At 35.1% G+C, this 14,550-nt stretch overlaps 1 protein-coding gene across 1 annotated transcript in view; it reads left to right on the top strand.

The window, feature by feature from the left end:
• Positions 1-13,680, top strand: part of LOC100888814 (sarcospan) — a 32,246-nt gene extending 18,566 nt beyond the window's left edge. The window contains exon 4 of the mRNA XM_031000054.1: positions 8,475-13,680. Within this exon, the coding sequence (XP_030855914.1) occupies positions 8,475-8,951 (477 nt within the window). The 3' untranslated portion in view covers positions 8,952-13,680. The remainder of the gene's footprint in view (positions 1-8,474) is intronic.
• The last annotated feature ends 870 nt before the right edge of the window (positions 13,681-14,550 follow it).

Raw genomic sequence — 14,550 nt, forward strand, 5'->3', positions numbered from 1 at the left:
GTTTAGTTTAAAACACAGTTACGTTCAAGCGATTTCAAGCAATTTTTCGTCGGTCGTAAAAATTTAACGTGTTTCAAAACAAAAACATGAAACGCTGAAAAAGATGTGTTTTGTAACTTGTTTGTGCAGAATCACGTTCGCTAAAAATCGCTTGAACGCAATGGAGATCTCAATCATGATTCTATAACGTCATTATCGTGGCCTGCTTCCGGTTTGGCCTACAGTTGATCATAAACATATTCAGAAAGCACACAGCGAAGTTGACCTATACTTCCTGGGTCAAACTTCGCAGTGTGATGAGCAGTGGCTGGGCTTGAAATGAGCGAGAATCAGCGTTGACGAAAAATCGCTTGAACGCACCCTCTGTATACTGACTATCAAATTCTTGTTTTCGGCTAACACCTGTTGATGAGAGGCTTTATTTCCCGGAAATTGACCCACGTATCATCTTGAATATCAGATAGCCAGGAGTGTCGAAACTGACAGACATGAGCGCTACACAAGAACCCACTATTATTATCATCATTATCTTGTTATAAGTTTGAAGTAGAGAGAAACTGAATGCAATGAACATCCATTGCGTCTTCTGTCTCTTTACCCATCATTCCTCTCCTCTGCATTGAGATTAACTCTCCATAGCTGGATAATCAAGTTCGGGTGTCAATGCAGATCATGTAGAAAGTATATCTCCAAAAAAATATACACCAATCTGAATACAAGGTATCAACTGTTTGTAAAGAGATATATGTAGTTGGAGGAAACTAAAGGCATTCAACCACAGTATCTGCTTGTCTACTTTCTTCCACCCCTCTCTAATTATTTTATTGAGTAAAAACCTTATCCATACCCCCTCTTGGTGATGTAATGATACATCAATGATTAGGTTTGGACTTGATCAAAAATAAGTTGAAATAAGGCTGGATATCTGTAGAAATTGAATTGTTAAGCATCCTGAATGTAAGATACCTGTTTGTTGACAGTTGGATGATATGGAGGAAACCAAATGCTCCACCGCTCTTCACTCCCTTGTTAGATTATTATCAATCGTCTGTGATCAGCTTTTGGTCGAGTGGGAAACTATCATCACCTCTGCAGTAAATATTAATATCAAACAGCTATCTATTAGTAATAATAATAGTATTAATATAAGGTTACCTGTATTTGAAAATTAGCTGTCTTGCTTATCTCCATCCATGTCCCCTGCCATGTCTTTTCTATAAAACATGTTGATATAAGGCTGGATAGCTCTGAAAACTGCCCTCCTCCCTTCCCTCCCCCCTCCCCCCGCAGCCTTAATGGATGGGAAAAGGACAAAAAAAAATTTAACCCAAGAACCCTCTCTGCCTCCTCCTCCGCTCCCTCCCTTCTAATTGATATCTCTCTATTTCTCTGCATCATTGACCAGATTTTGGTTTAAAAGTTCGAACCAGTTGAAAGAAAGCTTTATATAGCTCTGAAAACCAAACCCCCCCCCCCTCCCCCCTCCTGTACCCTCAACAGGTAAAAAATGGAAACAGAACAAAATCAACCCCCATACCCCTCTCCTCCTACTTCGCTGCCTTCTGTTCGATACCCCCATTCATCATTGATCAGGTTTGGGTGGGTATGAGTTGGAACCTGTTGATACAATGCTGTACAGCTCTGAAAAGTGACCCCCTTTGCACCGTGATATAATGTAGCAGAGCAGCCCGAGGGAGCTGTAACATTAGCTTGATTGGTTGCGGCTGCATTCACATGCATTATAAGCAAGCCGAACGAACATCATAAACATGAGATGGTAACATACACTGCAACTGCCGTATAATACAATAATAATGTTCTCTTATTCAATTTGAGTATAATTGACCCATTTGTTGTTGTTTGGAAGAGGAATAATTAGGTTTGCAAACGGCGCTTGAAATGAAATTTTTTTTTTTTTCAGAGCATGAATATAAATACCGTTCGCACTCAAGACACATAGTGAGATTCAAATCACTTTGAAATATAGGATTTCTCGGTCACTTTCGTAAGCTTTTCATTCGTTTTGATACAAAGTTCATTCAAATTCACGAAATAAAGCTGCCGGCGTGTTAATTACATTCAAAATAACACTTTTTTCATTTGATTTACTTATTCGGTCAATGGATTTAGCACTTTTTTCGTTCAATTTAACAACCGCTTACAAATGCGCAGTTTGCATTCATTTTCGTCAACAATGGCAAATCGGACGTCCGTACCATTCAATTTCACTTTGGGTCATTCTAAATAACAAAGTTTTCATTCATATTCGCCTATATTTAGAAACCTATGGTATACATGGTATATGCACATGTTTCTCATCTAAATTAAACAAATGAGTTATATAACATGCCGAGATGTCTTGCCCGTCAACATGTAGAGGGTTAAACAACTCTAGATATAAGATTGGACATCATCTTACTGATGTTCTCATCACGGACTTTATCGTACTCGGACATCTTTTGGAAGTGATATTACGTAGACGAACATGATAATGTAATGCATGATGTAACTATGATCATTAACATTATAACCAAAACAAGATTTCATGTTGTATACGCGTATTCTTAAGTTTATGTCCACATGACATGAGTTATTGAGATGTGCGCGCAGTGAGAATACAATGTATCAAACTCATTAATGATTGTGTAGCGTGATCGTGATTGTAATTGAGATGGTGATTACGATTGTGACTGAGATGGTAATTGTGACTGTGATCACGATCGTGATTGTGATTTAGTGTGATGGTGATTCGGATTTTGATGTGACTATGATTGTGATTGAACTGATACTCATAGAATGTTCTTATTAACATGTTCAGTACAGACTAAATATAATAACACAAATATATATGGCTTCAAAGAGATTACGAACATTGAATAAATTATCAAAAACAAAACAAAACAAAACATTAAAAATAAATCAATATATAGAGTATGATACCCCCCCCCCCACCATTATGGTACGCCACTCCAATAAATACAACCGTAGTCTCACGTTAAACACACACTTTGCATGCACTTATATCATTGCATATTCATAAAAAGACACTCTTGCTTAGTTCCATGCTAATTCTATATTGATGTGGCTAGGTTTTATCTACTTAACACGTGATTGTTCAGTTGCTAAATGGTGATGATTTAGGGGGCATACATAATTATACACCCATATTGAGGACAAATAACATGTTTGTTGCTTACCAACCCATACAATTTGAAATGGATTATATTTTCGGGGTTCTATATAATCATACTGGGTAAGATTTACATGTTTAATTTGTCTGCAAAACGTGTGAAACTGTATGCAAAGAAACGAATTTGAATTCACGGAAGACGCTATTACGTAATCGCGAATCGTTTCGCTTTAAATTGAATGAACATTTTACAAAAAAGAAACACGTTTTAATTCGAATGAAAATGAAATGTTTTTGAATGATCGTTTTAGGAATTTAAATGCTAAAACACGAATTTGAACGAAAAATAACAGCTGCGGTGACAGAATCGGCGAAATTGAATGAACATAAAATGAATTTGTGTGGCCAACTTACGAAAGTGACCGAGAAATCCTATATATGGCAATGTGAACCACGATTAGCTACCCCAATAAAAAAATTTAGATCTTGAATACTTAAAGCTAAAGACCAGTTATGGTCATGCGATTGCATTGTGAAAGAAACATTGTGAAATTGATCAGAAAAGGTTGATCATCTAGCATAGATGTACTGCAAGGTTCTGGAATCATCAAAATGATAAGAAGTTTGGCCAAGTCTTCATAAAGTTGGAATCACTGTACACAGAAAGATGTATATGGGACTACACACACGTGCGCGACACTTGCATTTGTATCTCTCAACAGGCAAGAGATACACTAATTTACCAAATATATCAATTAGTAGGCGGTTTCCCGTCAACATTTTTATCATCATGTATTATTCAAAACATATTCTTTCACATGATTGGTAATAAGAGCTTGCATTTCATTTTTTGAAATTGGGGCTTTTCCAATACTGGTCTTTACCTTTAAGCATTTTATTTTAAATGAGATTACTTATTTTGGTTCGCTCCTAGCTAAGCAGTAAAGACGCAATTAGATTCAGATGATATTGTATATTCTATTGAGTTATCACCTCTTTAATGAATGTGCATATCCTGGCCATGAACTGGATAAGGTCTCTGTCCGGTCATGCACAGAGAGTCATGCCAAAACAACTTCTTTTCTCTTTCTGGTTATTTTTGTCTTGCTGCAGTTGATTTTTATTTTGTTCATTTTTGTGTTGGGAATAGAAACATACTAAAATTTGGTAAATGTTGAGGACTGCAAGACAAAAATCTATATTTTCACCTCTCGATTACTAAGCCAGAGATACCATGGATTGGGGTCTTTTCAAAAATGTGTTTTTGACCAAATAAAATGTTATTTAATAGGCTTTATCTCCTGTATTACAATAATTTGCATCAGGTGAACCCTCCTTGTAAACTGTTAAATTCAAGATAGTATGTTTATTGTGAAGTTTGATAATTTATATTGAATATCTTGGACCATGAAACAATACAATTTATTAAAAACAAGCTTAAACCTAGGTATGGGCTTAAATTTTTAGTTGAAAACAGACCGATGCCAATATGATTTGTCTGTTAGGGAAGGCTCCGGGCTTGTTTGACCAATCAATTACTTCACCATGTGTCTAGCCAAATGTCATTCAGTCCGAGCATTGACCCGCCTAATCTGATTGTAGAACTGACATTTGGGAGCTGATGGAGGCAATGTCTTCATGCAAGGTTACTGGTGGGTTGAGGAAGATAAAGGAGGACCCTCTGTTGGTTCTGTTTGTAGTCAGTATGCAGGAGGGAAGGGGATCGTTGGGCATAGTCCCAAGACACCCCCTTGCTTTTTTATGTTTTTTTTAATTTGTGTCAGTTTGTTGTTTCTTTTTAAAAGGACCCATTTTTAATATCCTTTTTTTACCTTTTTGGGGGTTGTTTTTACTTGCAAGAATTATGTGGGAATTGGACCCCCCCCCCCACCCTTTACACATTCCTGAACAGCTCCTCGAATGGAAGCTATTTTCAGTTATGTCAATGAAATATAGTGGAACATTAAGTTGCATCTAATGTGCAAAAGGCATTGATATTATTGATGTAAGTGCATTGAAACAAATCTAACATAGCTTGATGATGATACTGGTACTATTTTGACATCCTCTTGATAATGGATCTTACCGATAAAACTGTGAAATTTGATGAATATGAGCTTTGGAAGATGATTTCATATCTTTACTCTTTCTGATACCAAATGTTTTTTAACCGTACTTGACCCATTGATTACAAAACATGAAAAGTCTTTCAATAATATCCCATAGTGTTACATATATAATTGAATGCAACTCTCAGCCTTCAGCACTGAGGACAATTATTTCCATGATTTTTTTATGCCAACAAAGGATTTTGAAAACAATTCAAACATATCTGTTGATCACAAGAGCAATCCCAGACATTGTGTTATATATTTTTTGCTACTGCTCACATGTTCAAATGCTAGCAGATAATTGTATTAGCTTTTACAGAGTTCTTGACCACTAACATACCCACTGGTTTTACGAGCTTGGCAAAAGGGCACGGTTACAACAGAGATATTTTGACGATAGTACGACTCCGGTTCAAGCCCTAATGTAATTAATCAGACAGAATGATTGTTGAAAGCTAATTAATGCAGGTACCCATCAAAGGTTGAAGGGTCAATATTTGTGCTGAAAGGCGGTACTTTAAATGCAATTAGTTAAGAAGAAGAGACACGAGATTGGTAAGCTGGGACTGAGGGTAGTGTGGGTGCAGGATTTGGAATAGGATTAAAGGGTTATCTCCCTGAGATGTGGAAGTATATATATATATATTTTTTTTGGGGGGGGGGAATTATTATAAATAATGGTTGATGGGCCAACGTTTTTGCCAGAAGGTGGCGATTTAAAGGCAGTTTTTTTCAAAGAAGAGACATAAGATTGGTGCGATGGGACTAAGGATAGTGGATGCAGGATTCGGAAAAGGATTAAGCAGTTATCCGCTTAAGATGTGGAAGAAGAGTCTTTTTGGGAGGTGGCTTGATTTATGGTGATAGGAGGTTCAATATTTGTACTGAAGGCATTGTTTTAAAGAAAAAAAAGACACAAGATTTTTAAGATGGGGCTGAGGGTAATGTGGGTGTAGGATTTGAAATAGGATGAAAAGGTTATCTCCCTGAGATGTGGATTTTTTTTGGGGGGGGGGGGTGATGTTTTAGTAGTGACTGGATGGTCAGCATTTGTGCTGAAAGGCAGTGATTTGAAGATAATTAGTTGGAAATAAATGGAAAAAAGAAAAAAAAAAAAAGGTTTTTAATGAGGAGGGGGAAGGGGTGGCTTGTCATCATGATGATGTGACATGTGCTGTAGCAAAAAATTGTCTTGGTTTAATTTTGTCAGGTCATATCTCTTAGAATTTATACTTTTGTTGTGGTAGTCAATGTGGTTGTGTAATTTTAGCCATTGGATCAAAACTAATTTATTGATAAAGATGACATTCAATCGGAATAGAGGAAGTTTGTTTCTGAAGAATCATAAAGTTTCATTATACATGTACAGGCGCTATTTTGTGCCATTGTCCTCATATCTGCATCAAGAAAATTAAATTTTGCTCTCCCTTTTGTATCCCTGCATCAAACACACCGGTAGACTTTACTGAGTGAGCGAGATGCACAGAAAGTGCAGGTTAATTTTACCTGGCATGGCTTGATATTACTCTGAAACAAGATTAATGAATGTCCCAGATGCGAGTTAATACCTAGGTCTAGTCTCCAAGTTTGATTAATGGACCATTTGCTGTCGCCATTTTGCTTGATAAATGCTCACCAAATAGGGACTAATTAAGGCACGTGTGTTTGATCAGGCCAGGAGAGTATGTGTGGAAAAATTGACATTTCGTAATTACAGGCGCGTGTTAATGTCATCATCAACTAACGAGGGAGCCGTATACCGACCAGTTTGCAAGGCATGCATGACCTGGAGTGTACTTGGTCGCATCGGATCGCAATGTCTGCAAGCCATGATGAATGCAGGGTTTGATTTGGACTGAAAAGCAATTACTTTTGTCCCATCTTGTCTCTAAGTAACCCCTGAAGTTTGCCCATTTGGGTTACTCAATTGTGCATGGCTGGCCCATGGTTTGTGGAAAGTAAGTCAATTCGTCAGGCATCTGGAAAAGTCACACTGATCATTTGTTATCATTCAGACAAATTCTTGCAATTGAACGGGCCAATCATTCCTAATCAGACCTTAAAAGAAGAGAGAAGTGGGGTATGTGAGAGGTAGTGACAAACAAATAAAGAGAAATATCCACAAGCTCTTCTCTGGGAGTGAACAGTAGCTTCAACTCAAGAACTTGCGCTTAGAATTGACAAAATGTTGCTGTTAAAAAGGGATAAAATCATCTGTTTGGTGCCAAGGAGGCAGTAACTTATATATTCATATGCAGAATCAATGCCCTTCTGGCTCTAAATAAATGAAATATAGCCTTTTCTTGAGATTTAATTTTCACCCATTTTTTCTCAAACATGTGTTAATTGATGTTTAATATGGTTATCATTATTTCTTTTTGCAAAGACGATAGTAAGGAAAACTTAAAGTATGGGCTAATTCAGTCAGTGAAATATTATGGGGAAGGAAGGAGATAGTAATGATAATTTTTAATTTATTTTGCTCAATTTCTATATACGGTAGATATACTCCAATTTAGTTTAAAACATGATGAGACTCACTATACAGAAGATAAAGACAATCGTTCCATAAGGACATATATAAGAAAGCTCTTACAGATACAAAGTTGTGTTTGTCCAAAGTTTGCTTGTGATATCGATTGCGATGAAGGTAATAATTAGTATATTTCACTCCTTGTCAATTTTTGAAGTCATATTGACCACCAGGTCAAAGGATTATATGTTTGTATCTTACGATATCCAAGCAACCCTGCGCACCCTGGCGCGTACCCATTGTTTGCATTGACAGCCACGTCTGACATGGAAGGCTGGACGGCTCGAGAAACAAAAAGGCATGAGATGACTATCATCCTTGATTTCATATAACAAAGTGAAATTATGGTTATGAAGACTGTCTAATATAAATTATATTGACTGGTAGGAGTTGTTATATACATTTTTGGGACCGCAAAGGACTTATTTTCCCTCATGGTCATATTTTCCCTCCACGCCTCGCCCTTAGTGAAAATATTCTCCCTTGGGAAAATACAAACTTTCTTTGGCATCCAAACATTGGTATTTACACAAAGTACCAGTCAATCTATACAACTTTCAAATGCAATAATGTAAAGAGAAGAATATATGATATCAGAGTATAAGGCTATATGCTTAATGTAAATTCTGTTGAAGAATTTTGTGTCCCGTGTCTTATAAATTTGATATTAATTTTTGTTTTCTTTCTGTTTATTCAACAGGCTGGATTTTTCACCTTATCGGTTATCTGCCTCTTTGTGAACACCATAGCCAGTGCCTTCTGTGGCATTCAGGGGAATGTCATACAAACCATGCTCCATTCAGACTCTGCCTGCAAGATCATAGACAATGGTTGCCAGTGCACCAGGTCTTCTGACGATGGCTTTGGACGTATCTACATGTACCTAGATGTCTTAGACTGTTCTAGCTTCCTCCTCAACCTCCAGACGTATCTCTATATACAATGCGCCCTCAATGCAATAGGCGGAGCTGCTTCTTTCATGGTGGTCATTCTCCTGTGGCGAAGCCGCTACATGGACTTCCACTCCGGCTTACGCTTCTACTCCTACAGCGCCGCCATCCCCAACCACCCCTGGTCCGACCCCAGCACGCCCCCTTACATGTCGCACGTCAACGCCAACGGGAACGTCAATCATCAGACGGTGGACTGCACTTTCACCTTTGAGCAGCAGAGGTGACATAGGGCTGAGGTAGATAGTTTGCCATTCCAATGTGTCTTCAGTAACCGTACTAAGGTCAAAAATGGGGAATTCCCTAAAGCTCTGTCAAACTACTTCATCAAACGCACACAAGACTTGGTCCTTGTTTACAATTTGCATACAAGGTTACATTCTTTCAGTGCAATGTATCCATTCTACCAGACCAAGTGCTATTGAAAAAATTGACATGGTCAGTATTTTCAATGTACTATTTTCTGGGGGATGGGATGGGACTAAATCCTGGCTTGTAAGAGTGAATTTATATATTTTAAATATCATTTCAGGGAAAGGTTTAAAGTATGTTTCTCAAATGAAAAAAACCTTAGATATTCCAAATACATTAGTTTCTTTTTTTGTTTCATAAGTATTCATTTCAATTCCATTGTTACTGTAAGTAATGAGACTATTTTATAATTACTGAACTAGCTAAAGCACTTGATGGGTCGTTTACTAGACAACTAGAAATACTTTTTTTATATACAGTAGTAATTTTTCAAGTATAGAGTGTTGCTTGATTTTGATATAATTGTATTTTATGCAAATTATGTCTTATTCACATATGAAGACAAATCTATAAAGTTAGATAGTAACCTGCTTTCGGGGAGTTTGTATTTATTGGCTGGCTATTATGGTGAGAATAGTGTATGGATATTAACTTATTTATTTGCCGAAATTTCATTGAGAAATGAATGAGCAAGCAAATCATACTTGAAAGTAAAATCATGTTTATAGTTATATGCAATAATTTATTGTTTTTAAAAAAGTTTTTAACTTTTTCAATGTTTTAGACTGTCTAGTATATTTTGTCACTCTTCTTTGTCTTATTAAATCATGTTTCAACTCTACAAGCAAACCTTCTATCTCTTCAAATAGAAATAAAGCATGAAATGCTATCAGATTTCTCAATAATTTGTTATGGTAAAAACTAAGAAAATAATGCTAAAAATTGTATTAATGGAAGATTGAAAATGTTGTAAGAACAAATAATCACTTTTTCATTCCGTCTTTTCATACAAATGGTAAAGAAATACATTAAAAACTCTATATTCTTCATTTAGATAATCTTAATTCGTTTCCATGTTAGTGTACTTTAATAACCATGAAATGAAAAGAAAATGAAAATAATGAATAATAAAATACTCATGTTGATTGATTGCTTAAAATGTTTTTTTGAGTTTTGGGTAATTTTAGTAAAAGGAACGTTTAATATTATGACTCTATGCGGAGCCCCTAAAAATAAATTGAAAGAAAGTTGTATGATTTTATGCATCTTTCCCCCATCATCTCATCAGATGATATATATTTCTAATTGTCTGTCCAAGGGCATTGATGCAAAGACCTGAACAAAGAATTAATGCCCTTCTGGCTCTCAACAGATTGTATTGTCCAATCATCCAATTGTCTGTTTATGCTATCTGATTGCTTTTTGTCTATTGTGTGCTCATGTCTCTATTCTTCCATCAATATTTGTTTTGTCTGTCGGGCATTATAATGTCAAGCTTCTTATTTGCTTATACTCTTTTATTTCATACCTCATTTTGAAAGGCTGAACAAACATACATATTTGAGATATAAAGGTAGTCAATTAGCTATTATGACTTTTGTCTTTTAAGACAAAAATGCACTGCTGACTGATGTTTGAACAAATGGGTCATTATTTGAACAAATTTAAAATATCAGGGTTAATTGACTTGTCATGAAAAGGGGATTCAATCTTCATTCGAGTGGTCCCAACTGGAGGCTAAATATTCAAAGAAATGCATGAGTGAAAGTGTTCAGGTAAACCGAGCAGAGAATTAGGAAGTTATTAATCTGTAAAATCACTACATTGAAATTGAGATCCTCTCATTTGCATTTCATTTATGATGTTTGCTATCACAATGAGACAACTTGTCTATTTGTTCTATACTAAGACTGAAACAACTTTTTTGCTGAATTTCTGTTGTGGAACTTGCATTTTCATGGACGGACATGTTAAAACATGTAGCTTATTTTGAAGAACATGTGTGTTCCAGCATAAGAAAGAGTTGAGAAGAGGGAATCTCAATTAAATCGTTGAACAACAAATGGAGAGGTAGTCCCACAATGACATCACACATCTTAACAGAAATGGCTGAAGAAGGAATTCCATATAAATGATGATTTTTAACTTTCTCATTCTTTGTTCTAAGTATGCTTAATTTATCGTTTCTCAGATTTTCCTGCTTCCAGTCAAACCAACTTTGTATGAAGGTTTAATTCCCCTGCCATGTTATTTCTTCCTTTCTTTGTTTTGAATCTATATATGAATTATCCAGAATTATTTCTGAAGTAGAACTTCTGTGTTTACAATGTTTCCTGTTTGTATCTTGTCTTTTTCTCAATGCTTCAGTATTGTGTTTTAAAAGCGAACCTTTGGGATAACTGGTCAGTACAGTATTGCATAACACCAAGTGTTTTATTGATGATGGGTGTGATTTAAACTGTGTACAGTTTGCAGCTTATGATATATGCCTTATGTTAAGGGATTTATATATTCTTATGATTATATTATTGCTTTGAGATGTGGTGATACGATGTAGTTTACATACTAACATTCCAATATTTACATAGCATAAACTAATTATTGATTTGTTATTTTAGCTCAATATTATAAAGTTGCTTTTTAATACTTCACTATGTTATCAACTTTCAGGGATTGTTTTAGAGTTTTTTCTGTATTAGTGGACTAATATTAAAGTCTGATGGTTTCAAATCCCCTTTAATATATACAAAATGAAAGTAGCATGTAGTATGTTTAAAAGAATATGACTAGCAGTATTTATTGTAATTCTGGCCCAAGGAAGGAAAATTTGTTTGTTTTTTGGTCAAACTTTGATAATTAATGCCTGCCATAACCTTGTGGACTGCATTTTATAGATACGTGTATCTGTAATGAATATTGATTTGTATAGAACAAGCAAATTCAGGCATAAAAGTTCTGCATTAGCTCTTCAAAATAAAATGTATTGCATTGTAAATTTCATAGCAGAAGAAAGTCGTGTAATAGATACCTTTCATTGCTAAAAACAAATAGTTAGGTTGATTGATTTAAAGTAGTTATTTCAATTGTTATGAAAATCAGTTCATTTTGACGGATTCTTTTTAAATACTACAATTGTTTTGATTCTTGCATATTGACAATCATTTCAAAGAGAGTATGTGATGATACTACTGTTAATAATCAATAAGAAATCTTTGCAACTTCTTTGAAACATTTCAGTTATCTTTATGGTAACTGGAATCTGCCTGTACTATTACAACATTGACAGGAATGTCATGTTTCATTTTTAGGAGATATTTTGGTGTCAATTTTGGATGAACAGAATATCACTCAGCTAATTTTTTTTAATGGTTGGAAAGTGACCCTATATCAGCAGTATTGTTTTTTGCTTTCTCCCCCTAAGAAATCAAGAGGTTTATTTTATCAATCTTTGTCTAATTGGTCGCCTGGTAAAGAGTTTGTTTTGATACTCTGGAGCAAGCACAGTGTCAAGCTAAGAGGGACTTGGAGGCAAATATTTTTAGAAAAGAAACAACTCTGCCTGTAAAACCTGACACCATCTTTAATTGGTTAGTCCATTTAGCACTTGCTCGTTCTGTCAGTCATTCTGCAGTGTATTGAAGATGAATACTGCATGCTGCTTTGAGAGAGGACACCTACTGGACTCGCGACATCAATGATGGGGTTAAGAGAATCACCTTTCCATTTCTTCTAGGCAAGTGCCAAAAATGATTAATAAAATTATGAGGGGATTGTCAACTCAAAATGCACGTTCTAGAAATGTTATATGAAAGAGAGAATGTGTGTGTGTGCGTGTATACAAAGGAGAGAGAGAGAGAGAGAGAAAGAGAGAGAGGGGGGGTTGGGTTTAAAAAAATTGATAAGAATTTTAAAAACCTGTTGACAATATCATTAAATATACTTTTCAACATCTTGCAGTGAAAATGAAATGATGATAATGTGCACATTTTGTTTAAACCAATTAAAGAAAACATATGAGACATTTTCATGCATATTGATCATGATATAGCATGTACAACAATCAATTTGTATGGCTATCTGGCACAGTGCATGTAAAATAAAAAGGCCATAACAAGATATCTCTGTTATTTTTTTGTTGGGGGTGGTATCTTGCCATATATCCTTTAGAATTTATTGTGCATTTAGCTCCCAAAGGTTATAAATAGTACCTTAAAAGAATGAGAACGTACTATTGTCCTGTTATTGCGCCTCAGGGCCCTGCCTTATTAAGAGTTCTTGCAACTTGAAATTAATTGCAACTCCTATTTATAAAGAACACAGCAGCGATTTATTTCAAGTTGCAAGTGATTCGCATCAATTGGAATTCTTTATGATACAGGGCCCAAAATGGGTTTAGCATGCACCCCTCATGTATATTTAACATTAAGGATTAACACATTGACGGGTATACATCCATTCTTAGGTAAGTTATTGATCAAACGGAATATACTATTCTATTTTAATGGGGGTAACAAGGTATATGGCGGTGATGATGATTATAGCTATGATGATCAAGATTGTTTTATGTAGTTTCTTTTTACAGATCAGTGATTATATATTTACTACATATTGTACAGCTTTGTTGGTATTATTCTAACAAAGGTCTTTTGAAATGGATTGTATTGGTATTAATACTGGGAGAAAAATAAAAATTACTAAATCTTATTTCTGGTGTCGTGTGTTATTCTTTCCAATAAGTTTGTTGTATTTATGTAAGCACACAAGTCATTTGCTCACATGCCTCACAAACAACAACAACAGCAACAACAGAAAACTATCATGCTTGCTCAGTTGAAGATAAAGACATATCTTAATTTTTATTTCGTATATTCCAGCCTTATTTTGAATCATCTTTTTTTAATGACAATGGCCATTTAAGAAACCATAAAACCATTAAAATGAAACCTTTGACAATCTTTTTTCTCTCTTTACAGTATCTTTTTACAAAGAAACCTTTACATGTTAGTGAGGAGATCGAAAGTGCTGAATGAAAATAAATTACAATAAATGCCACAAGAATAATTATTCTTGAAATAGAAGATGAGAGAATAATCGGGAAAGGGAAGAACTATAAATATTTTTAAAAAGCTTTGTACATAATAGGAAACAGATTGAATTCAGTTTTTAATTGACATATTTCCATAAAGAGAATAATTTCTTACACGAAATTTTAAATTTGTAAAGAACAAAATTAAGTTTAGGATCGCTTTAAATTGCTGACAAAATGATTCTCTGTTTAGGTAAAAATTGACTTGCCTCTCGTCAAGACAAGAATAATATTTGTTGTTCACTGTAAACATTTTTCTAATAATTTGAGTCACCTGAATGTAAATTACGGATGACCGATGATCGAACGGAAAGTGGGGAAGAAGAATAACAAGAGGAGAATGTATAAGAATGACGAAGAATTAATTTTCTAGATTCCTGAGTTTGTTTTATAGCGCGAATTAATGAAATGACTTTAATATTATATTAAAGGAGTGTCGTTATATCTATACAAACAAAAATCGACTTAATGTAATTCAGAAGCCTTGT

This window comes from Strongylocentrotus purpuratus, unplaced genomic scaffold, assembly GCF_000002235.5.
Source record: "Strongylocentrotus purpuratus isolate Spur 01 unplaced genomic scaffold, Spur_5.0 spur5_scaffold_6, whole genome shotgun sequence".
NCBI lineage: Eukaryota > Metazoa > Echinodermata > Echinoidea > Camarodonta > Strongylocentrotidae > Strongylocentrotus > Strongylocentrotus purpuratus.